At 39.9% G+C, this 25,700-nt stretch overlaps 1 protein-coding gene across 2 annotated transcripts in view; it reads left to right on the top strand.

Annotated features, from left to right (window-relative positions):
* CDH9 (cadherin 9) overlaps positions 1-25,439 on the top strand; it is a 95,280-nt gene extending 69,841 nt beyond the window's left edge. Inside the window, exons 5-11 of one of the 2 annotated variants that reach the window (XM_073329465.1) lie at positions 457-644; positions 3,055-3,308; positions 5,632-5,768; positions 7,124-7,245; positions 20,095-20,212; positions 20,442-20,693; positions 24,597-25,439. In XM_073329465.1, the coding sequence (XP_073185566.1) occupies positions 457-644; positions 3,055-3,308; positions 5,632-5,768; positions 7,124-7,245; positions 20,095-20,212; positions 20,442-20,693; positions 24,597-25,084 (1,559 nt within the window). In that variant the 3' untranslated portion in view covers positions 25,085-25,439. Of the gene's footprint in view, positions 1-456; positions 645-3,054; positions 3,309-3,925; positions 3,969-4,792; positions 4,936-5,631; positions 5,769-7,123; positions 7,246-20,094; positions 20,213-20,441; positions 20,694-24,596 lie in introns of those variants that run through there. The other variant, XM_073329464.1, reaches the window with a different exon arrangement.
* The last annotated feature ends 261 nt before the right edge of the window (positions 25,440-25,700 follow it).

The raw sequence follows: 25,700 nt of genomic DNA on the forward strand, positions 1-25,700 counted from the left end.
GAAATCCTTGTCTATTGTATTTTAGTTTCTTCCTCAGATCCGCTATTTGTTTTGAAAACTGTGGTTCCTAGAGAAAAAATAACTTCTGCAATCATTGAAAACGTCTTTAGAAGATAGACAAAATAAATAAATCCATTAACTACTCAGGGTCATAATCACTGCTGTATTATTGTGTTTCTATCAATGTTCCTTTCATCTGAAGTACAAAAAGAAAAGTACATAAAGAATACAGTACTAAGTGCCTTTGAAGTGTCACACTTTCATTAAAAAAAACAACAAAAATTTTAATTGACAGTCAAGTCATCTTTGTTTTAAAGTTTACTCCTGATGACTAAGAGCACTTTTCTTAGAATGTTTCAACTTTCAAGGCAACTGAAAGAAAAAAATCTAGGGGAAACAAAAGGCATTATTTAGAGAGATGAAAGACTAAAAAAAAGTTTGATTTAACTTTTCCAGGTACTTACCAATTCAGCTCTCCTGAGTCTGCATCACTTGGGACTCCTCTCGGCAGAATAAAAGCCAATGACCTCGATGTGGGTGAAAATGCTGAGATTGAATATAGCATTTCCAAAGGGGAAGGATCAGACATGTTTGATATCATCACTGACAAGGACACACAGGAAGGGATTATAACCATCAAAAAGGTTTATTTTTCCTCCCTCTCTTTTTATTACACTTAGCACTCCAGGTGGGTTTTTTCTTTCCTCAAGGGGGAGGGCAAAGGAAAGTCTTACCTGGGGTCACCTGATGAGAAACTGTATTAGTTTTGTTGTCCTCTTTTTTCATCAGCTATTGTTATTCCCAAGGCTTGGGGGAATTTTCTTGGCATGTCATTTCACATAAAGCAATATTCTCAACAGCTGCTGTCTATCAAAGAGACACTCTCACAAACAATAGTTTTGAAGTAGAGGCATGAAAACCTGGAGGCGTTCAACATCTGAACTCTGCAGCGTGGTTCACAAGGGATTGAGGTGAACAAAATGTTGTAGGTTTGCCTGAAGGTCTGAGTTTGATGAACTCGCACCTCTAAAGAGAACTAACCCACCATAGATAACCTATCCTCCTGTAGCCTTCCTGTCTCTCCACTGAGGGATTTCTTCTAGAGCTGCAAGAAAGGTTCAACTCAAACCTCCAGCCTATTTAAAATCTGCCCTATTTCCATCATACCTTGACAGTTACATGACATGTCAACAGGTGCTCTCAGATAAAAGGAATATACAGAACTTGAATTCACAGACAATCTGTGATTCTTTAGGGCTTGAAATTGGCCAGATAAGCATATTGAAAACTATTTTGAGGTTATTTGAATACACATTTTAGGCTACAGTTCACACTATTTTGGGTTTGTCCTTGGGCTGTTGAGACAGATCATATGGGGTAACTCATGATACTTTCCATTTCAGCCATTAGCCTCATTTTTTTTCTACTGAACATGTGAACCCCTGAAAATATGAATAAAACCGTAAAACCCAAACCTTGCATGCAGGTACATAATTAGATATGAACATAAATCCAAAGTCATTTAAGCTTCATCAGCTGAGAACCTTTGCAAAGTGCTTCTGATAAAGAATTGGCAATCCCATTTTGAAAATGAAAAAAATTGGAAAAATTATGAATAATTTTCACATTTTTATGCAAAATAAGGCTGAGTGAATGTGTCTGGGCTACTGTAATTCTGATACTTCCTAAATTTTTGAGTGCTTGACTTTGCAACCTTAACTTATTTTAATGTATTTTTTTTTAATATAACAAATATGTGAATCAAAGTTGAAACTGGAGCTAGAACAACTCATTTTTATTTTATTTTGATAGAACAATATGCTGGATATCATAGTCAAGATCTACAAAAAACTCAGACCCACATAGTTCATTCTATTCCACTTTTGATTGACCCAGTACTCGATTATAAATACAGTTTTATAAATCATGTTTATGGGGAATATTTGCATCAGAATCCTATAAAAATAATATACATATTTGTAAGAGATGAAATACAGCATAGAATATAAATGGTAAAACCAAGCTAACCACTGTCATAATTATGTAATTATTGATGGACACAGCCTCATAGCTAAACCAACCTAAAGTCTGGCAAACAAAAAAACCTTTTAAGAAAACCCACATCACTCATACTAAAACCTTTTTCCTTCCATTTTCTGCCCTTCTTCCAAGTTTCATCTCAAATCTGATGTATCAGATTGCCATTAGAAAAGCTTTTTTCCCATGGTATTCCTAACACTGGCCATAATAAGGAAATTCAAAAATACACTCATGAGAAAGCTCTAGCTCTAATATTCTGGATTGATTGTTCTAAAAAGCAATTTTATATAAATTTAGGCTCAACATGCAAGCCTTTAGAAGCTTATCCCAAATGATGATGCCTTTGAGATTTTCCCATCACTAGTATTAATCCCCTTTACAAGATTTTAATATGGAATATGTTCATTATTGTATGTCTAGAGTATAGCAGATTTTAATTGCTTTGAAACACGGTAAGAGTTTTCAAGTACATAAAAGGTTGTTACAACCTCTGAGGATAGGACAAGAAGCAATGGGCTTAAATTGCAGCAAGGGAGGTTTAGGTTGGACATTAGGAAAAACTTCCTAACTGTCAGGGTGGTTAAGAACTGGAATAAATTGCCTAGGGAGGTTGTGGAATCTCCAGCATTGGAGATTTTTAAGAGCAGGTTAGACAAACAGCTGTCAGGAAGTGTCTAGATAATTGGTCCTGCAACGAGTGCAGGGGACTGGACTAGATGACATCTCGAGGTCCCTTCCAATTCTATAATTCAATGAAAGGAGAAAGTGACTTTACCAACTTCCTAATCACTATTACCAAGCTACATTTTGCATAATAGGATGAAGAATCCCCTGTCCTGTACCTTAGTCATCTATAATTGGCTCTATATTGCTGTGACTGATGAGTTGAGTATGTGCATGTAAGAACCCTGCTAATGTGGTCCCTGATAACTCCTGCCCCTATTATTTTAGTGCTGTATTTTTTTTTAACATTTCTTGTAAACTGACCCCAGTTTTTTATCATTTGCTCTCTAGCAGTTGGATTTTGAAAACAAGATGCTGTACTCCTTAAGAGTGGAGGCAGCCAACACTCATCCTGACCCACGCTTTTTCCACTTGGGGCCATTTAAGGACACAGCTCTCATCAAAGTTTCTGTGGAAGACATAGACGAACCTCCAGTGTTCAGCAGGAGCTCTTATATAATAGAAGTAGATGAAGATTCCAAGGAGGGAACTATCATTGGGCAAGTGATAGCTCAAGATCCAGATACTACCAAGAATGCAATAAAGTAAATATCAGTTCATGCATGGTGTAAAATGCTTTAGATGTAGATGCTCATTTCATCTTTCTCTCAAAATGTAGTAAAGTAAATGGCATATGGTCTGATCCTCAGCAGTAAATAGCAGCTTTAATTCCAAATGAGCTCAGTGACAGTAGAGGACACAAATGAGTGAAGTGACAGTTAAGGGCACTTAGCACATTACAGGATCAGGCCTACAGTGATCAAGTGGAAAGAAACTGAGCAATCAAATATCTATGGAGATCTAGTGATGGCAAACAGAATTAATACATCACAATATGTCTTTTCAAATGGAAAAATATGGGGGTCAGGCAAAAGTGTATAAGCCTGATTATAACAAACACACACTGCTTTGCAGAACTCTTGCTTATATCATTTTCAGGGCAATGCTATTTTACCTTATTTGTCCCTATTGGCCTGCTTATCTAAGATGTTCAAGACGGTGATTTCTGTTGGATGAACATGCATCTCTGCGGGTCGATGGAACTCAGCATTCTGCATCACACCTTGCAACAGGCCCAGTGAATGAAACAATCCCCTGTAGAGATACACCATCTACCATGTTCTACTTCTTAAATATTTAATGATCAACATTTGTACAGCATATTAAATAGGAAACTACTGTGAGAAAGTCATAACAATTAGGAGGTAAATGTTTGGCCTTGTGCTACTGCCGTAACTGTTAGCGTATCTGCTATTATTGTCTAAACCAGAGGTGGGCAAACTATGGCCCGTGGGCCACATCTGGCCCACGAGACCGTCGTGCCAGGCCCTTGAGTTCCCGGCCAGGGAGACTAGCCCCTGGCCCTTCCCCTGGTGTCCACCCTCCCCTGCAGCCTCAGCTAGCCGTGTAGCCAGCGCTCTGGGCAGCGCTCTGGGCAGCGCAACTGTGAGGGCCGCCAGCCTGCCCTGGTGCTCTAGACTGCGCGGCAGCATGACCGCCGGTCCTGGTGCTTTGAGTGTCATGATAAGCGGGGACCGAGGGGGTTGGATAAGGGGCAGGGGGCCCCAGGGGGAAGTCAGGGGACGGGGGGGATAAGAGGTAGAGGTTCTGGAGGGGGGCGGTCAAGGGATGGGGAACAGGGGGGTTGGATAGGTTTGGGAGTCCCAGGGTGCCTGTCAGGGGACGGGGGTGTGGATAGGAGTCAGGGAAGTCAGGGGACAGGGAGCAGGGGGAGTTGGGTAGGGGGTGAGGTCCAGGGGGACGGTTAGTGGCGGGGGGTCCTGGGAGGGGGTGGCCGGGGACAAGGAGCAGGGGGGGTTGGATGGGTTGGGAGTTCTGAGGGGGGCAGTCAGGGTGGAGGAAGTGGGAGGGGGTGGATAGGGGGCAGGGCCAGGCTATTTTGGGAGGCACAGCCTTCTCTACCTGGCCCTCCATACAGTTTCAGAACCCCAATGTGGCCCTCAGGCCAAAAATTTTGCCCACCCCTGGTCTAAACTGACATGCATAACACTGACCATTTGTACATTAGTGCATAGACCATGCAAATTATTGTGAAACCTGCTTCAGCTACATTTCTGATTGAAAGTGAGACAACGCTGAATGATCTACGTGCACATTTTTGGGCAAAATGACGTCATCAAGCAAATTACGCATACGCTCTTCACGCAACAGGTTTGTGGCTAATGGTCACTAGCTCACTAGATCAGAGGATGACTATAAATGTAAGTTAATCTTTTTGGAAGGAAAAGAGAGCTCAACAAATGCAAAAGCCAAAATTTAAAAAATATTTTTGAGTGATTTTCTGCCCATCCTGAGAAAAATCAAAGGTGCCTTGTCTTCAGAGAGCGGATGCTCAATGGTTACCGAAATTAAATTCCTGTGATGATGTCTGAGATTAAGCACCGAAAAAACTGAACATCCAAAATCTCTAATCATTTGTGAAAATCTTAAAGACAATTCAGTCTGAGTTAACTCACTATCATTCCAGAATTTGTAATATTTCTGGGCTAAAATATATTTTGTAAAATGACTCATACTGAATAGCTTCCTATACAGATGTGTTACCCTTTAATCCTATTTAAGACCAATGCCATGAAACTGACATTGTATGGGCTATGCTAAGCATATGGAGTTTACACCCTATCTTTCAGAAAGAGCCAACGTCTTAAATAACTTAACTCAATATTTACAGTACTCTGCACTAGTTATTCCCTATAGTAAGTACAGGGAACCTTAGGTAATACCATATTGCAAATTTTAAGGTAGCCTTTCCTAACGTAAAACTGGAAGCATTTAATGGTGGTTAGTAAGCAAAACTGGAAAATATAATAGAAGAGGGTGATACACACTTGTATTATATCTTGACAGATATTCTGTGGATCGACACACGGACCTCGACAGAATATTCAACATCTATTCAGGAAATGGGTCTATATTCATCTCAAAGCTACTTGATCGGGAAGAAAACCCCTGGCACAATATCACTGTTATAGCAACTGAAATCAGTGAGTTGGAGATGGCTTATCTGAAGAGAATGTTAGAACATGAAAATTTGGCAATTCTATAACAAATTTCTGTTTTAAATTTTTTTACCAGATTCACCCTTGTCTGTCTTTAAAAATTTCAGCCAAGCATATAATTTGCTAACTACAAGCCAGAAAACTCAATAGGGGTAAATTTTAATTAAAAACTTATTATTTCATGATTTTCTTACTTTTCCCCATAGTTAAAAAAAAAATTCAGGTCCATTTCAGTTGTGCAGAGCAGCACAAAGCCAACATAACTGGCTTCCTGAGGATTTCCCTTGCATAAATTGGTACAGAGCCAGCATAGTGATTCTACATTGCTCCCTCAGCCTCTAGGGGAAAGGGGAAATTTATAAGAAAATGAGGGCATGGTTAGAGCATTCCAGCAATTCCAGACCATCAGAATGGTCCTTTGGGAACATGGGCAGACATTAGATTGGCCTTCAGGCTGCTCTAATTTACGCCAGAGATCAACCCAGCCCCAGTCACAACTAGAGGCCTGTAAAGTTAATATATTACCCTTCCCCCCGGGCAGAAAAGAAAATCTGACCTTGTATCTTCCAAAGTGGCACACCACAATTGATTAAGTGATATGTTCTATGACATTATTTTTCTCTTCCTTACAACTTCTTCCTTCACTTTGGGAAGTAGTGAGATTAACATTGTATGAGCTGTGATGAGCATATAGGATACACAGACCATCTTTTAGAAAGAGCCATACCATTTTTTCTTTAAGAAAACTATTTTCTCCAAACACAGGCCCAACTGCCAATATTTGCTTCACTTTATTCATCCCATTGACTATGGTTTGGCCTAGGAGGTTACTTGGAGTGGCACATTAATGACAAAGGTGTCAGATACATTCTTCCTGCCTTTGTAGCTAGACAGGGCTTTGAATTGATCCATACAATATATCTATCCCCCCTGGATTAACCTCAGCAACTCCATTTTAGGACACAGATCCCAGAAAATAAGCATGTATACACTCACTGCTGATTGGAATACATTGGCAAGCCAGACACCTTGGATAATTTAAAATTCTGTTTTCAACTGCAAATCAATTTAGACTAAGATAGTTTTGCCTTAATATAACATTTTTCTTTTAAAAATAATGTAATGGGTTTAAAATGTAAATATGAGTCTTAACTATATTAAATTATATACCAGTAGAAAACTGAACATAACTGTAAAGATATGAACATTTCTTTTATGTTGTGGGGTAGGGGAGAAATTAGATGAAATATACTTGATAATTTCACTTCTCTTACATGAACTGTAAATCTTTCCAATCCTTTTATTCCTTAGCTAAATTATAAATTATTTTCTTGTTCCAGATAATCCTAAGCAAAGTAGCCAGATACCTGTCTTCATCAGGATTTTAGACATAAATGACCATGCACCAGAATTTGCTAAATATTATGAAACTTTTGTTTGTGAAAATGCAAAAGCAGGACAGGTAAATGCATATTTAATCTACCAGCAAATTTATGCCTGTATCTTCTGTTGCTGTGTTTTATTCATTTCTAGAGTTACTCACAAGGGAGACTAACATCTTCATGACAATCTTGATTTGCATGGATGAAAAATAATAAATAATAAATCTTCTGACTGTATTTCCAAATTCAATAGACATTTCAGGTGGACAAGGAATGCAGGATTTGGCTCTAATATAACACATACACAATATTTTATTTTTAGGTAATGATTTAATAGCCTTCATCACAAATCTCTTTTATAGAAGGAGTCATGGATAAGTCACTAAAATTTCATATGTTTAGATAATTCTTCTTGTCTGCATGCTTACCAAAGCATTATATGATCTATTGATAACTTGAAATATGCAAAAATCCAATTTTGGAAATCTCACATATTTATGGTACCTGACAGAAACAAGAAATTGTGGTATGGAACTATAATTTTAAAGCTAAAAAGATGTGTCAACTTTATCAGACCTTGGTTAAGATTCAGTTTGCGTTAGATTTGAATTTGTGCAAAGGTCCAGGATGGCTCTTGCTTTATACAAACTGGATCAACACATCCTTTTAATAAACTAAAACAGATTTAAAGAGGAAGCAATTTACTAGCTTGGAGAAAAGAGAATAAAAGTTCCAGGTAGATAGAATATTTCTCTATATCCATGATATGTGTGTTTTGCTGCACTATTACTATTGTAATTATTACAATCTTCTATTTACTATGGATGGTTGCAGCATTGTTGTAGCTATGGTAGTCTCAGGATATCAGAGAGAGAATGTGTGTGAGGTAGATTTTATTGCACAACTTCGATGTTTATGTAGTGGTCAGAGAGCTATAGATTTGAGTCCTTTGGGGATGATGTTTTGTTTGGTCCTGCTTTGAGCAGGGGGTTGGAGTACATGACCTCCTGAGGTCCCTTCCAACCCTGATAGTCTATGATTCACTCATGAAGTAGATGTCACTGGTAAGTTTTGCTTCCTTTCTCCTCATGTTGTGGAGATTTCATTTCAAACAGCAAAATTTGTTATCTTCCATTGCTGTTTGCAGTGTTGTTGTAGTTGTGTTGCTCTCAAGACATTAGCAAGACAAGGTGAGTAAGGTACTATTTTTTATTGGACCATTTTCATCACATACTGCCATGTACCAGGAAGAAAAAAAAATCAGGAAACATACTCCATGATCATTCAAGGAACCCAAAACAATTATCAAAACAGAAGTTGGTCCAATAAAAGATATGACCTCACCCATCTTGTCTCTCTGTTTATCATGGGGTCAGTTGACATTTCAGTTTTTAACACCTTTGTTCACAGAGTTATGCCTTCACTATAAACATTCACTCTGTGTGGAAACATTGCATTAAAAATATCTCAGTATGGAATGGATTTCTAAGGAATTAAAAGTTAAGGGCCAGACTGTATTCAGAGGCAGAAGCCCATGATAGAAAAAGTGTAGAGCCCTCTTGGGTAAGCTCTGTATGTGTAGATTTCACCTTATAAACTAGGGAACGTCAGGAAGTACAGATTGAGTGTAAGGTAGCAATTGAAACACGAAGCACATTTGAATGTTACTTTGGAAAAGGAAAGAAAAAAAAGAGGTGGCAGATGTGCAGCCAATGGCTCAACTGAGTCACATTCTGTTCACTTTATTCACCCAGTGTCACCAATTGTATGAGCCAGGCCGTGAGTTGGAAGGATAATATAACATACTTTGACCGGAATTGCCTTGGTTTGTATCAAGGGCTTTCACTGCCAATATGATTCTTTTTCATACAAATATTTTCATTACTTTTGATGCACATAATACAGTAAAATAATATATACAGTAACAGCAATACTAAATTAAATGCAAATAATGGTAGGAATTATAACAGATAATGAAATAAACACATGAAACTCTAAGCTTAATGGTACACCTTGTCACAAAATAATGTGATGTTTATAATTAGGATACCACTGTGACATACATTTTCATGTGTGACCAAGGTTTGAGATCTATGTAATGAGCTTAGAAATTTCATCCAATTACTGTTTATTGTACTCTGGTAGTTTTGTTTTATAATGTATTAATTACTTTTTCAACAGAAATACATTCAGATAATTCTGGCCAGCAAGTCTGTATTGCTGGTATATGACCAGATTTCTGTCTGTGCAACAAAACCTCTTTGTATAGTACAAGATTGTGGACAAATAATTTTTAGAATCTCAGTTCAGTGATTGATATCAATGTGAGTCATGGTAAAAGCTTTAATAGAACTGGGCAAAGCAAAGCAAGATTAAGCATATGTAATATTTTGAGTGAGGGAACTCAAATTTGGGGGTATGGTCACAGAACAAGTTCCTCCCAGACTGGCTACTTGTCACCTCCTCTTAAATGATAGCTTTCCAAATGCCAAATGTATGGAATACTCAATAATGCACAAATTACAATTTAGCTTCCCAACTAAATGTGTGGGTGTAATTCACAACACTTTCCCATTCTTTGGGTGTAAATTAGGGCTCGGATCTTCAAAGTGACCTATAAGACTTAGTAGGAGTTGGACACTGACTTTCCATGGGAGTTAATTGACTAACTGCCTACATTTTCCTTTTCCTTTTGATTCTTCAAGTTCATATTCTGCAATAATACTTTAGAGACAAATATTTTGCATTTTGCAGTTGATTTATCTACTTGATCACTCCTCTTCAGAAACCTTAGATAAACTGGAGTAAAGGTTGAACATAATTTATCACTTAACAAAAAGTTTAAGCCTTCAAAGAGAAGGCTGTTTTGAAGTTGCTGTTTGGTCACAAATACAAGTGTTAGAAAATCTAGATATTCTAATGTGAGGAACTACTTACCTTGCCTCCTCCCCCCCAAAAAATATAATATATTCAGTGTATTAGAAAGTACAGTTAAGCTCATTTAATATCACTCAAACAATCTTAACTCTGCCCCTGCATCACCTGGTTGACAACAATCAGAAATTTTGAGACAATGTGATTCTCAAGGAGCACAAAGGACTAAAGCAGCATCACCCAAGATGTATCTACATAGATACTTTTATCCCTTTTATATACTTTTGTTTTATTATTTTATTATTTCCTCCATTTTGTTTTTGGCCCTCAGATCTTTCTATATTATTTATATTGTGACAAAGTTCCTCCTCTACCTTGGTGCATCTTGCGCTTATTGGTGGATTTGCTTGCCTCCGAGATTCATGGCAGCACTCAGTTTGGCCGTTTTCGTGAACCCAGAGTACAGGTCAACTCCTCCTGTGTCTGACCAGGAGTTGGGAGGTTTGGGGGGAACCCGGGCCAGCACTCTACTCCGGGTTCCGGCCCAGGGCCCTGTGGAATGCAGCTGTCTAGAGTGCCTCCTGGAACAGCTGTGCGACAGCTACAACTCCCTGGGCTACTTCCCCATGACCTCCTCCCAACACTTCTTTATCCTCACCATAGGACCTTCCTCCTGGTCTCTGATAATGCTTGTACTCCTCAGTCCTCCAATAGTCCGCATTCTCACTCTCAGCTCCTAGCACCTCTTGCTCCCAGCTCCTTACACGCCCACCGCAAACTGAAGTGAGCTCCTTTTTAAACCCAGGTGCCCTGATTAGCTTGCCTTAATTGATTCTAGCAGCTTCTTGATTGGCTGCAGGTGTTCTAATCAGCCTGTCTGTCTTAATTGTCTCCAGAAAGTTCCTGATTGTTCTGGAACTTTCCCTGTTACCTTACCCAGGGGAAAGTGACCTATTTAACCTGGGGCTAATATATCTGCTTTCTATTACTCTCCTGTAGCCAACTGTCCTGACCCTGTAACAATATTTAAGAGCTTAAAGATTTTACTTGACTTTGGGTAACATTTGTGTGGATTCTAGTAAGTCAACATTCTTCCCATTACATCCCCACCAAGTTTTACGTTGCTAAAAAGGAAGAGAGCAGATTTAGAGCAAATGTGTGCATTTAAAAAAAAGTAGCTGTCAGAGGCCTTGTATTTAGCTATTCAGATGCTCCTTCCAAATAGCATGAGCTCAGCATGTAATTCCAGAAATTATTTTCCCCAAATGGCAAATTCAGTAGTAATGCTACAGACATTATCTGCATCAAATATTATTCCCCAAAGTACTGCCTCCGACTTGTTACATATGCAGGGATGTGATATTTGCAGGTTTCTGTGGCTGCAGGAAAGTAGGAGATTCAAGTAAAAAATTTCAAGCATGGATATCTAAAGTTAGGCACCCAAATTCATATTTAGGCACTTATGTAAAGTTGGCTTCATTGGGAGCTGCAAGGGCTCAACACCTTTAAAATCAAGTCACTTTTAATTAGATGTCTGAATATAATTATGGATTTAAATGCACATAGTGAACATTTTGGACATAGTATTTATATTCCAAATAGTCTTCAGTTTTGTTGCCTATTTTAATGTACTGTACAATACTGTTATTGTATGATAGCGCATACTGTACAATATATTAGAATATACTATTATTCATTTCATACTATTCTACTTTATTTTAGAGCTCACCTAAAGCAGCCAACCTGTTAGAATTGTAATTGGTTCCTGTTGCACCACATCAGTGCATTTAACGCTGATGGTTACAGCAGGAGGGCTAGACAGAGAAGATAAATATATTTAGTTAATTTTAAGATTTTCTTTTAATTGAGCTTAGCTGTTAATCACACCACTTTCTAAATCTCATTCACATCAGGAAGCAGCCAGAAATATCAATTATTCCTCTCCATTGCCAACTTACAATACCTGTGTTCAATGTCAGCCAATATTAGAGGGTAGATTGTGGCATATATGATGCAGCTGTGTGGCGGGGGAGCAGTACAGAGTTGCAATATCCAGGGGCGGCAGTGATGAGGAGAGTCTATTGAGGAAGGGCATCATCTCTAGAATTGCTTTTTTCACATGGAAATATAATCTCTGCTTCATCCATTAGGATGAGTTCCAGATCTGTTCCACAGACTGGTAATGTGGGCTAAAGTGGGAGCAGCAGGATCCTGGCCCCAACTCATCTTTGTCCTTTTTTAAGTGTCACTTTTTCTGTGATGGAGCTCCAGAAGCACAAGGACTGCTATTGTGGAAGGCTCTTGCACAAGAGCCTCTCACAACCTTATTCTATGAGCTCATTAAGAGCAGTACATGATCCTGAGCTGAACTAGGGGCAGAGTCAGGCAATTCTCTACATGGAAGCCAGGGAGTTTTACCTTAATGGAACTGCAATGGAATGAATCAATGATTGCAAAATTCAACTCCAGGATATCAACTCATCCAACTCCCTATATTTGCTGAGACCACATTAACAATAATGATCAACAACTAGACTGTTTTGCTCATTGGTGCTATATTCTCTCTTGCCATTTTTGAGCTCCCAAACATCAGAGCATGGATAGAGCTCATCTTATTTGGGAAAATGATTTTTTCCTTTCATTATTCTGTATTTTCTCCACAGGCTGGGAAGGAGCAGGGAAAGGCATAATTGTCATGACACCATTGATAAATATTGATCATGCATTGTTGTACAGACCTGTAGCTGAATTATGGGTAGGCATCCATTGACTTAGTAGGGTTATATGTTAAAACTCAGCAATCCTTTTAAACGGAGGAAGAGGGGAAAGATTTTCTGACCTCTGACATGTTGGTAATTATCTCTGGGGTTAGAGCCAACTTCTGATGAGTAAATCATTTGCCTTCAAAATGCATCAAACTACATCAAAGGACAGATATTTTAGAAAGAATTCCTAAAAAGGACAGTCCCTCCCAGATTCTTCTACATCTTCATCTTTTCCACTTACCATTATGATTGATCATTGATATACTCAGGGGATAGTGGAGTCACATCATCCCAAGGGGAGCATGGTAGGAAAGTCTCCTTGTGCCCTCCTTCCTACGCATTCAGCAAAGTCCAATGACAATCTCCCCCTCAGCATATTTTTCATAGTTTATCATGGATTTAGGGGGGGGATTTTTGTGGCAGATCCTTGACAAAATATGTGCAGCACATAACTAGATGAACAAATGTCAGGAAATGATAATACCGTGATTGAAGGTTTGAGATTTGTGATATTCACTCCTAGGCCTTGTTTAGACTAGTGGTGGCATGCAGGGCTCATGTAGCCACATGACAAAATGAAAAGCAGGCTGTGTGCACACTGCACTCTGTAATGACAGCGTGCCAGTGAAAGGCTCTAGTAGTGGGGGGAGACAGCAGGGAAAGTCTTTATCAAGAGGATGGTAGTGGGACCCTATATTGCTAAAAATAGATGTGGGAGGCACTGCTTGGGCGTGTAGAGAGCCACGTTGGGTATATACCCTGCTATTTATACCTGTGCTAGGAGGGCAGGCAGTGTGTGTGCTTTACATGCCACTGTAAGTGTAGACATACCCCTACACTGAAGTTAATAAAAAATTGGTCAATCAGGGGACTAGTAACATTTTTGATGTTTGATATCTCACAAACAGTCAATGAGAGAAACAAACAATAGTGTAGACATTTGAAAAGCCATCTAGTGTTATGCAATATCTATGTTCATTTCAGGCAAAGTCACAAATTACTAGAACTTAAAGCTCAAATCATTCAACTGAATTCAAGGCTACACTCCAATCAGCTCCGTAATATGTAGCAGAACAAAAGCAAAATTCGGAAGCCATGACAGTTAAGCATCCCCAGGTTAAGAATACATTATCATTATTGCAAAGTACAAAACTTATGCTGTAAGTTAATTGAGTTGTTTGAAAACTCCAAAGAAGGGACTGTTTAAATAAATTAGCCTCCCTGAACGCCTCAGGAATCTTCCTGGTTTCATAGCAAGTGACATCACAGCTACCTTATGCAAAGGGAATGAAAACTGCTGTTTTCAAAGAAAGGTGTCATGTTTCATAATGATAACCAATATACACTGACAGTGACGTTTTGAAAAGGCGTGTGTGTGGCAAAGTGCCAAACATCTCATGGACGTGTTGGCTGTCTCAAGTTTTTGTTAAAATATTATGGTAAATATATTTTCCCCAAACATTTTGCTATATTTTCTGTCCCAGCCCATTGCCTTCATGCATATTCATACAAAAGACTTACTTGGATTTTTATAAAGAAACTTTCAGTTCTGCCTTTAAGAGAATCGTCTAAAGCATGCTGAGTGACTTACAATTACAGTAGTCTGGAGCAATGAGGAGAAAACACCATAGCATCGAAATCATCTGCAGTATGTGAAAAAGAGATGGCACTCTGTGACAGATATATAAACAGGGGCCGAATGTACAGGGGTGTTGGAACAATCTGTATAGTTGGGGTCCTGAGAGCCATTGAACCAAACTGTAAACCCTGGATATAATGGAAACCACTTCAGGCCGGTGTGTGCTGCAGCACCCACAGCACCTCTAGTTCCAGCACCTACACATCTGTGGAACCCCACCTCATGTCTGCGAGCATTCACTCATGGGGTGTCCCTCTGACTTCGGTTGGAATAAGACCCAGATCCTCAAAGTTATGAAATCACATAGAGACCTAAATACCTTCAGGGATCTGGGCCTAAGTGCTCATGAAGAAAGGTTGCACAGCTCGGCCTACATTGTTTAAATGGCTGTACAACTACTCTGGGCTGGATATAAAAATGAAGTGTTTGTATGGACATCCCAGGTTTACATTATCAGCACTTGAAAAACTGAGTGATCCCTTCAGGAATGGGAATTTATCCTATAAATCCCAAAGAGCTGCCTCACACTGATTCTCCTAAGAAAGGTAGAAATACTGACAATGCTGAATTTTTCAATCTGAGTTCATTCACCAGGCCAGCTAAACGTAAAGGAATGCATTTTTTCAATAGGTCTGATATGCTTGAAATCACATTTGAGTTGAGTAAAAGTCACTTTCTTGAAAAATTTCAGAGTAGCAGCCGTGTTAATCTGTATCTGCAAAAAGAAAAGGAGGACTTGTGGCACCTTACAGACTAACACATTTATTTGAGCATAAGCTTGCGTGAGCTGTAGGTGCCACAAGTCCTCCTTTTCTTTTTTCTTGAAAAAAAACTCTCATAAATCGTACAATGTCAGGCATCTCTCTGAAATCTCTGTGAAGCGTGAGTACAACTCCAAATTCAGAACTGTTTCAAAATGGAAAAAGCATGTATTTCATTTTATACCACAAACTTTAAATAGCAAAACATTGTGCCCTAGATTTTACAGTATCACTACCATACCAAAAATCAGAATGGCTAAATCTCTTTAATTTTTGCATCTAGGATTGCCTTTAGTCTGTTTTATTCATGATTTTTAGATCTACAAAAGCTAACCTCATAATGTTTCTATTTTTTGTTTGTTCGTTTTGGAAAACTTTGCCTGCAATATTTTTTTTTTCATTTCCCCCCCTTTATTCTTCCATCTTTTCAAGACAACCAATACCTTTAACAAATAATAAGGGTTGTTTTTTTTCCCCTTTTCTGCAGAATTATTCTCACAATATTTTTTTAGTGTAATTAGGTTCCTCTATTTCTGCCACAATTGTCCACTCTTGATATTATTTTCACTTGAAGGGAATCATATGTGGATCTTACAAACATCTCACTGATTACATCTTGAAAAGCCACATGATACTCAGCTACAATGCTTTGGTAGCTATTCTAGTTGGGTATTTTCTTACGGGATGTTTCCTAGCAATATCTGGACGAATATCCACACTATTCTAATTCTCTCTCTTCTACCTGATGTTTTTGTTCTCACATTGTCCTTCAGACCTCTACAAAAATTCAGGAGGAAATTTTTTTCAGTCAATTTGATACTCTGCTAGCCTTCCACCATAAGGAATTTCTGCTATAATGGCACTGGAATTGTAGGCTTAGGCGACATGGGGCTTAAAATGTTGTAGCTACCTAAACCCATGCCTACACTATCACATCCACCATTGCTACTGCCAGTAGCAGTGGTAGCAACACTGGGAATATTTAGAGAAAAAAGTGATAGTGGAATTACAGGTTCAATGACGTGCCAACAGAGTCCTTTGTAAAGAGTTTCAGAGTAACAGCCGTGTTAGTCTGTATTCGCAAAAAGAAAAGGAGGACTTGTGGCACCTTAGAGACTAACCAATTTATTAGAGCATAAGCTTTCGTGAGCTACAGCTCACTTCCTCAGATGCATATCGTGGAAACTGCAGCAGGCTTTATATATACACAGAGAATATGAAACAATACCTATTCCCACCCCACTGTCCTGCGGGTAATAGCTTATCTAAAGTGATTTCCAGCACAAATCCAGGTTTTCTCACCCTCCACCCCCCCACACAAATTCACTCTCCTGCTGGTGATAGCCCATCCAAAGTGACAACTCTTTACACAATGTGCATGACAATCAAGCTGGGCTATTTCCTGCATAAATCCAGGTTCTCACATCCCCCCCACCCCCATACACACACAAACTCACTCTCCTGCTGGTAATAGCTCATCCAAACTGACCACTCTTCAAGTTAAAATCCAAGTTAAACCAGAACATCTGGGGGTGGGGTGGGGGTAGGAAAAAACAAGAGGAAACAGGCTACCTTGCATAATGACTTAGCCACTCCAAGTCTCTATTTAAGCCTAAATTAATAGTATCCAATTTGCAAATGAATTCCAATTCAGCAGTTTCTCGCTGGAGTCTGGATTTGAAGTTTTTTTGTTTTAAGATAGCGACCTTCATGTCTGTGATCGCGTGACCAGAGAGATTGAAGTGTTCTCCAACTGGTTTATGAATGTTATAATTCTTGACATCTGATTTGTGTCCATTTATTCTTTTACGTAGAGACTGTCCAGTTTGACCAATGTACATGGCAGAGGGGCATTGCTGGCACATGATGGCATATATCACATTGGTGGATGTGCAGGTGAACGAGCCTCTGATAGTGTGGCTGATGTTATTAGGCCCTGTGATGGTGTCCCCTGAATAGATATGTGGGCACAGTTGGCAACGGGCTTTGTTGCAAGGATAAGTTCCTGGGTTAGTGGTTCTGTTGTGTGGTATGTGGTTGTTGGTGAGTATTTGCTTCAGGTTGCGGGGCTGTCTGTAGGCAAGGACTGGCCTGTCTCCCAAGATTTGTGAGAGTAACATTCATAAACCAGTTGGAGAACACTTCAATCTCTCTGGCCACGCGATCACAGGCATGAAGGTCGCTATCTTAAAACAAAAAAACTTCAAATCCAGACTCCAGCGAGAAACTGCTGAATTGGAATTCATTTGCAAATTGGATACTATTAATTTAGGCTTAAATAGAGACTTGGAGTGGCTAAGTCATTATGCAAGGTAGCCTGTTTCCTCTTGTTTTTTCCTACCCCGCCCCCACCCCCAGATGTTCTGGTTTAACTTGGATTTTAACTTGAAGAGTGGTCAGTTTGGATGAGCTATTACCAGCAGGAGAGTGAGTTTGTGTGTGTATGGGGGTGGGGGGGATGTGAGAACCTGGATTTATGCAGGAAATAGCCCAGCTTGATTGTCATGCACATTGTGTAAAGAGTTGTCACTTTGGATGGGCTATCACCAGCAGGAGAGTGAATTTGTGTGGGGGGGTGGAGGGTGAGAAAACCTGGATTTGTGCTGGAAATCACTTTAGATAAGCTATTACCCGCAGGACAGTGGGGTGGGAATAGGTATTGTTTCATATTCTCTGTGTATATATAAAGCCTGCTGCAGTTTCCACGATATGCATCTGAGGAAGTGAGCTGTAGCTCATGAAAGCTTATGCTCTAATAAATTGGTTAGTCTCTAAGGTGCCACAAGTCCTCCTTTTCTTTGTAAAGAGTGTGAACTTGGCCAAATGTATTTAAAAAGTTCCCCAAGTGTCAGGGTCCTAATTGCTTTCAAAATATAGAGATCTTAATGTGTACTTGAGAGCCTCATTAATTTTAAGAAATATTGCATAATCCTGCTTTAACTATATTCTGTTCATCATGAAGGAACATGACATTCATGAATTCCCTCACAGGTTCTGTTCTGATAACAGGAAACCATAAAGACCCTGATTCTGATCTCCCCAACGCTGGTGTAAATGAGGAATAATGCCAAGGAAGTTGATGAGCCAAATTCTCCATTCACACCTGATTTACAACAGTGTAACTCTACTGACTATAATTAAATTACTCCAGAGCCAACTATTCATCTAGTGTTTTACTATATTTTCTTGCTGTATTGTCAGTAGAGTCTAAGTTAGGTCCCAAACAGAATAACTATATAAAATATTGAATGAGTGTGTTTAATTCGCATTGAAATTAATATTCAGAAAGGTGTTTTAAGGGAACTGTCTAACTCAATTGCTACAAAAGCTTAAGATAGTATTATTTAGCAGTTACTGCTTTTGCTTGGACAGTTAATGCTATGCATGTGCTCTGGAAATCTCAGCGAAACAAGCTGCATGCATAAACCTTTTGATAACAAACCCCTCTGAAGTCAGTGGAAGCGGAAGATGCCCAGTACAATGGAGACACTTAGCATCTCAAATGAGGCACTCAGCACACCGCAATATCATAAAAAGCAGGTCCATCTTCACAGCATGTGCTAAAGGAGCTCTCTGCCCAGGAGTAAAGAAGTGGTAAGGAGAGTTTTCTGCTGAGACTTATTCTGGAGTCCAGCCACAAATCCTTTCTCTGAGAAATCCACCCACTCACTCATGCCACTGAGCTATCCTGACACCTGATTAAGCCCAAAGCTTCTCCTTTTGGATAGAGCCACAACTCCGGCAGCAGGACATTGCAAAACATGCTGGATTTCTGTGGTACTACAATAGTTAGTGAATGTAAACAATCCAGTATTCATTTTTACCGTACATATGAATTATCACAGTTTATAGCATAGTAAATGTAATGACATCATGTTATAACTGCACAATGCTTAATATAATATCGGTACTGAACTCACTCTTCCTTACTGTGTTCGCTTTCCCAGTTTTAGCAACTTTCAACATCGTAAATTAGTCTGAAAAATACCAGAGTACTTGTTTTCTTTTTCTAAAATTATTTTTAATGTGGCAGGGGAGAGAGCAGGTGCTAAGCATAAACAGACTAAGCATTGCTTAGAGCCCCGATCAGCTCAAGGGGCCGCCTATTCAGTTTTTATTATAAGAATTTTCCTGTTTTAGTATTGTGGGGAGGAGGGGCAAAATATTCCTGTTTAAGGCCTCCAGTGAGTTAGCACCAGCTCCGCAGGGGAGTCTTCTGCATTCCAGAAGGAACCCTTAACATTTTCCTCCTCTTTATGCATGCTGGCTCCCATGGCCCTATGACAGGGCTACTATCTTCCCCTCACAACTGATCTTGACTGCCCTCTCTTTCCACCAGTGCCATTCCACAACCAGAGGTGTCCATTTAAGGTGATGCAAGAGATTTCTCCACCCTCTCCTTCCCCCAGCCCCCAACATCTAAGAATTCTGCTTCTGCAATATTCTAACTTTATCTCCAGGAGCAAAAATATGTGGACTAGGACCTGAACCCATGTTTCCCACTTACAGAGCACAGTGTGTGAAGTAGCTGCTGACTTATGTAAGGGCATGGGAGGAGGCTGGATTGGCCAGAGGGGCACCCTTCACACAGCAATGCAGGGCACTGAGAACTAACTAGAATAGAAAGCTGCCTGCTGCCACCAGGAGCAGACCCTTGTTTGTGTGCTGTTAAGTGGATGTGAAGTTAAAAATGAAAGAGCTGATGTGTTTAACAGAAGCTCTTCTTGTTTTAACGTGAGACCACCACACAGCACACTTATTCTTGGGCACTGGGTGGCTTCTTCAAATATAATTGCATAGAGTATTTTACAATATGCTATACGAAAATGCTATCTTATTTAAAAACAAAAAAAAACCCATTAAGAACATAACACCTTGTTTTCCTTATAGCTGGTCCAGACTGTTAGTGCTGTGGACAAAGATGAGCCTCCTCGAGGCCACAAATTCTTCTTTGAGTTGGTGCCCGAATTTGCAGTTCATCCCAACTTCTCTGTTGTCGACAACAAAGGTAAACAACTCTGGTCCTGCATGTCATAGGCTTGCCAACTTTGGTTGGATGAATTTCTGGATGTTTCATCACATGATATTATCTTTAATTGAAGATTAATCTTTAATTCCTGGAGACTCCAGGGCAATACTGGAGGGTTGGCAACTCTAGCATGTCAACTCACTGTTTTCCCCCATGCCAGAGACCACATCACTTTGTCACACACAGTTATTCTGCTTCTCCATTTCAGATAACACGGCAGGGATTCTCACTAGAAGAAATGGATACAGTCGCAGTAAAATGAGTACCTATCTCCTGCCAGTCTTAATATTTGATAATGACTATCCAATCCAGAGTAGCACCGGCACGCTGACAATTCGAGTGTGTGCCTGTGATAGCCGGGGGAACATGCAGTCCTGTAATGCCGAGGCCTTGCTTCTTTCAGCTGGCCTAAGCACGGGTGCTTTGATTGCCATTCTCCTCTGCATCATTATACTGTTAGGTAAGTGATCCTTGTGACCTATATGTGGCCATTTTCCACACTAACTGCTTTTTAATAGGTGGGTGGACTGTAAGTCATTACAACTACTCAAAAGAAAGCTGAAAACTGGGATGAGAATGTCACTGTTTTACTAAGATGTGATATGAGGCAAATAGTAACGTAGGACTAGATTCTGCTATCCTTACTCATGCAGAGTATTATCTTACTTGACAAGTAGTCCTCCATTTAATGAAGTTGAGTAATGTACTACTCAATAGGTGTACAGATGACAGAATCAGCCTCCTAATACTTAAAAATTAACAATTAAACCAGTTATTAAGTCATTTATATTTTCTATATTTTAAAATATAATGGAAGAGCTATATATAGAGAGTAACTTTCAGACATTTGCAAGTGGAAGGGGGTGGAGGAGGTAACTGGTGGGCATGGAAGGGAGAAGAACAGGGAGAGAGTGGAGGGACATCAGAAGATATGCAGGGATCTAGGATGAAGTCTGGTGAGGTGGGGTTGGGGAGATGAGGAGGGCTTTGACAACTGGAGAAAGTGCTGAGGAAGCAGACACTGGAAGCTGGTAAATCAGCATGAATGCCATGCACAGCTTATGTAAGAGGCACTAAGCATCTGACTGTGAAAGATACTAATTCACAGAACCTTTATAAGCATATAAATAAGGGGTCTGCCCTCATAAATGCCTCTGGTTCTTATAAGTGAAGTTCTTAAACATACTTGACTAACCACTATTCCTGGCTAACAGGGGAAATTGAACAAAAATCTAAAAATGGCTGCTGCACACACAAAGAAACTATATAGAACAGAACTGTAGCACCATCTCCATTCAGTGGATCACATTTAAGCATATAGCTTCTCACCATGTTCTCTCTTGTCCCCAGCATGCCCTCTCCTCCTTTTACTCACCAGTGCTCATGTATAAGTTGGCTCATCTTGCTGAGCACAAATGTAACCTACTTCTTAGCATGAGTTAGGCATCCATTTCTACATCTGATCCACAGATGACCTAACTGTGCTGTAACTCCTAGCTACTGATCTTAGTCCTTTAGCTCCTGCTGCAGAGGTTCACACTTCAGCTTCAATTACGCCATCCAAAGGTGAAAATTGCTATACTAGTATTTCTTAAAGCAACAGGATCAGTTGTTTATATAAGTGGCTGTTAGTACAGACCTAGATACCAAGTCCTGCAAGCACAGAAGTCAATAAATGTTTTGGCATCAATGACTGTAGCTTCTTAGGGCAAGATTTTTTTAAAAAAAAGCCTAAATGACTTAGGCTCCTAATTCCTATTTTCAAAAGTGAATTAGGCACCTAGGACCCAAACGGCTGGTTTACACTCCAGCTGCCAGTTGATGTAAACTACGCAATTTAAGTTACGTTAGCCTATCTCAAGCCAATGTAGCTTAGATCTACTTACTGTGGGGTCCACACTATGCTATGTGATGGGAAATGCTCTCCTGTCAGATTGTTTCCACCTCTCATTAAGCAGGAGTACAGAAATTGATGGGAGAGCGCTCTCTCATCGATTGAGCATGTCTTCACTAGACCCGCAAAACGGATGCTGCTTCATCGATTGCAGCAACACCAATTTAGCTCCATTGTGAAGACAAGCCCTAAGTCTCACTGAAAATCAATGGGATCTAGGCCATGTATAAACTAGGAGAGCTTTGCCAGTATAGGTATACCAGCATACTATCCAAACAAAACGCTCCTAGTGTGGACACAGCTACACTAGAGTAACCCCACTTTTGCTGCTGTAGCTTGTTTCAGTCCCCATCTCCCAAGTGAAATAAGCTATACCAGCAAAAACTGTGATCTTTGTCAGTATAACAGCATTTTTGTGTCCTTTGTCAGCACAGCTATACCCTGTCAGAGATCACACCTCTTCATACCCCTGGACAACATAGCTACGTCAGCAGAAGCTGTATTATACTGTGCCTGTCACTTTTGAAAATGGGGCCTTAGGAACGTAAAGCTTGACCTACACTAAAAACGCAGGTGCCCCTGAGAGACTCAGTTAAGATGACTCAAGCACAGGTATAGACAGCACTAGGTCATAATGCCAGAAGGGACCACCAGATCATCTAGTTTAATGACAGAAGGGACCACCAGATCATCTAGTCTCTCCTCCTGTATATAACAGGCCTCCACCACCACCCAGCACCTGCACATCAAATCCAACAACTCAAATGAGACCAAAGCATTACAACCCACAGGAGACTAGACTATGATGTGCCAAAGGCAGAGCACAGGAGGGACCAAGGTGCACCAGTGCCTGAGGCCCCCACAATAACAAGGAAATGATTAAGTGAGTTATACCTCGATAATGAAGGAAAGTCACCTGCACCTACACGCTGCAGAGGAAAGTGAAAAACCTCTAAGACCCCTGCCATTCTGACCTTGGGGACAATTCCTTCTTAACCCTACATATAGTGATTAGACATAGTTAGACTCAGAGCATATGAGCAAGAACCAACCAATCAAGCATGTGAGAGAGAAAATGCTTGGTGCCACCTCAGAGCACTGTTCCTCCACATCCAATGTTCCATCTCCAGCCATGGGCGTCTCTGATGCTTCAGAGGAAGGAGATAAAAAAAAAACCCTCTCAGAATATATTGGAGGGAAAAATCCCTTCCTGGGCCCTGCAGATGGCTGGCTGAAACCCTGAAGCATGAGATTTTGGGAATGTAAGGCAAACTGGATGTGAGCCCCAGGGCTATTGAGCCCGGACTCCTACCATCACAAGCAATCCGTTATACAATCACACACATAATTGTCCAGCTCTATCCTAAAACTAAATTAAGTTGTTTGCCCCCCACAACTCCTCCTGGGAGGTTGTTCCGGAACCTCACTCCTCATATTGTTAGAAACTTTCTTCTAATTTCCATCCTGAATTTGTTCATGGCCAGTTTATATCCATTTGTTCTTCTGTCAACCTATCTACTTCCTCTCAAAGGGGTGCATTTACTGCAGTGATTCCATTGCTGTAGCAAGTGTCTATACCAGGGGTGGCCAACCTGTGGCTGCGGAGCCACACGCGGCTCTTCAGAAGTTAATATGTGGCTCCTTGTATAGGCACCGACTCCGGGCCTGGAGCTACAGGCACCAACTTTCCAATGTTCCGGGAGGTGCTCACTGCTCAACCCCTGGCTCTGCCACAGGCCCTGCCCCCACCCCACCCCTTCCCATGCCCCCTCCTGAGCCTGCTGTGCCCTCGCTCCTCCCCTTTCTCCCCAGAGCCTCCTGCATGCCATGAAACAGCTGATCGGGAGGTCCGGGTAGGGAGGGGCAGGCGCTGATTGGCGGGGCTGCACGTGGGTGGGAGGTGCTAGGAGTGAGGGGGGGGGAAGCTGATGATGTATTACTGTGGATGTTTGGCAATGTACAGTGGTAAATTCTAGCTCCTTCTCAGGCTCAGGTTGGCCATCCCTGGTCTATACTATAGTGCTATAGCAGCACAGGTGTAGCCATACACTCACTTGTGAAAATGTTGCCCCTAAGGTCTGCATGACAAGCACCACAGAACAGAAATGAAACAAACTAAACATTATTAGGGACTATGATCAAAGAAACCTCCTCTCCAGTGTGGAACCACACAATGACAAACATTAGGAACAAGATTTTGCTTCCTGCTGAAAATGCAAATTCTAATCAATAATACAATTCCTTAACTTTAACCTAACTTTAAAATTATATATTTGTAATTCTTATATCTGAATCAACATTCACTTTATTATTGTTAGACAGTAGTTTTCCCCTATTTTCCAAACATTCTCTCTCAGTTATAAAATTATTTGTCCATTGCAAATGTGCATTAACTCCATTTCAGTGCTAACTATTTTGTTCATCTCATTATTTAGGCTACACTGCATCTCATTATCTATTTGTTTTCAGTTTTAGTTGTGCTGTTTGCAGCACTGAAGAGGCAGAGAAAGAAAGAGCCCTTGATAATCTCAAAGGATGATGTCCGAGACAATATTGTGACTTACAATGATGAAGGAGGTGGAGAAGAAGATACCCAGGCTTTTGACATTGGAACACTAAGGAATCCAGAAGCAAGAGAAGAAAGTAAGATGAGAAGAGATGTTATCCCAGAAACTATATTTCAGATAAGGAGGACTGCACCTCTGTGGGAAAACATTGATGTCCAAGATTTTATTCAACGAAGGCTAAAGGAAAATGATTTAGACCCAACCGCACCCCCTTATGATTCACTAGCGACATATGCCTATGAAGGGAACGATTCAATAGCAAATTCACTTAGCTCTTTGGAATCACTTACTATGGATGGCAACCAAGATTATGATTACCTCAGTGACTGGGGACCTCGATTTAAAAAGCTGGCAGACATGTATGGTGGAGATGACAGTGACCGAGACTGAGAAAGTAATCTGTTACTTGGTCAGTGTTAGTGGAGGTAATGTCTATGTTACTAGATAAAGTGGCCTACACTCTCTTACTTGGAAAAAAATACAAAAAATAAGTGTTGTTTTAGTAAGGGTTTGCTTAATCAATAAGTCAACGTAAATGAATATGATTGATTTAGATATAAAAATAAAATCTATACTTCACCCTCTCTGCCTAAAAACCCCTGAAGGAAGATTCTCACAGACAATGAGAAGACACTAAAAAAAGGCTTTTTGTGCCTTTAATAATAAATAGATGGAAAACTTATACTTTTTTTTTTAATTGCTTTGCATCACATTTATTACTAGCTGGGAGATTGTGCACCCGTGTTGTAACATAATCTGAAAAAAATATACCTTAAAAAAAGGAATTAATATTACTGCCATATTTATTGAGTTAAAGAATGTCTGTGTTGATTCATCATGATATTTTTATATATGCATATTTATATTTTTGTATTTTTATTAAATAAATTAGTATTTATAAAAACATTATTTCATTTACTTTGCCAGTCATAAATTACTGAACAGGAGGAATCATATGCTGTATGGATTTTTTCTTCAAACTAACGTCTTTACTTCAGAATAATGG

Source organism: Lepidochelys kempii, chromosome 2, assembly GCF_965140265.1.
Source record: "Lepidochelys kempii isolate rLepKem1 chromosome 2, rLepKem1.hap2, whole genome shotgun sequence".
Classification (NCBI taxonomy): domain Eukaryota; kingdom Metazoa; phylum Chordata; order Testudines; family Cheloniidae; genus Lepidochelys; species Lepidochelys kempii.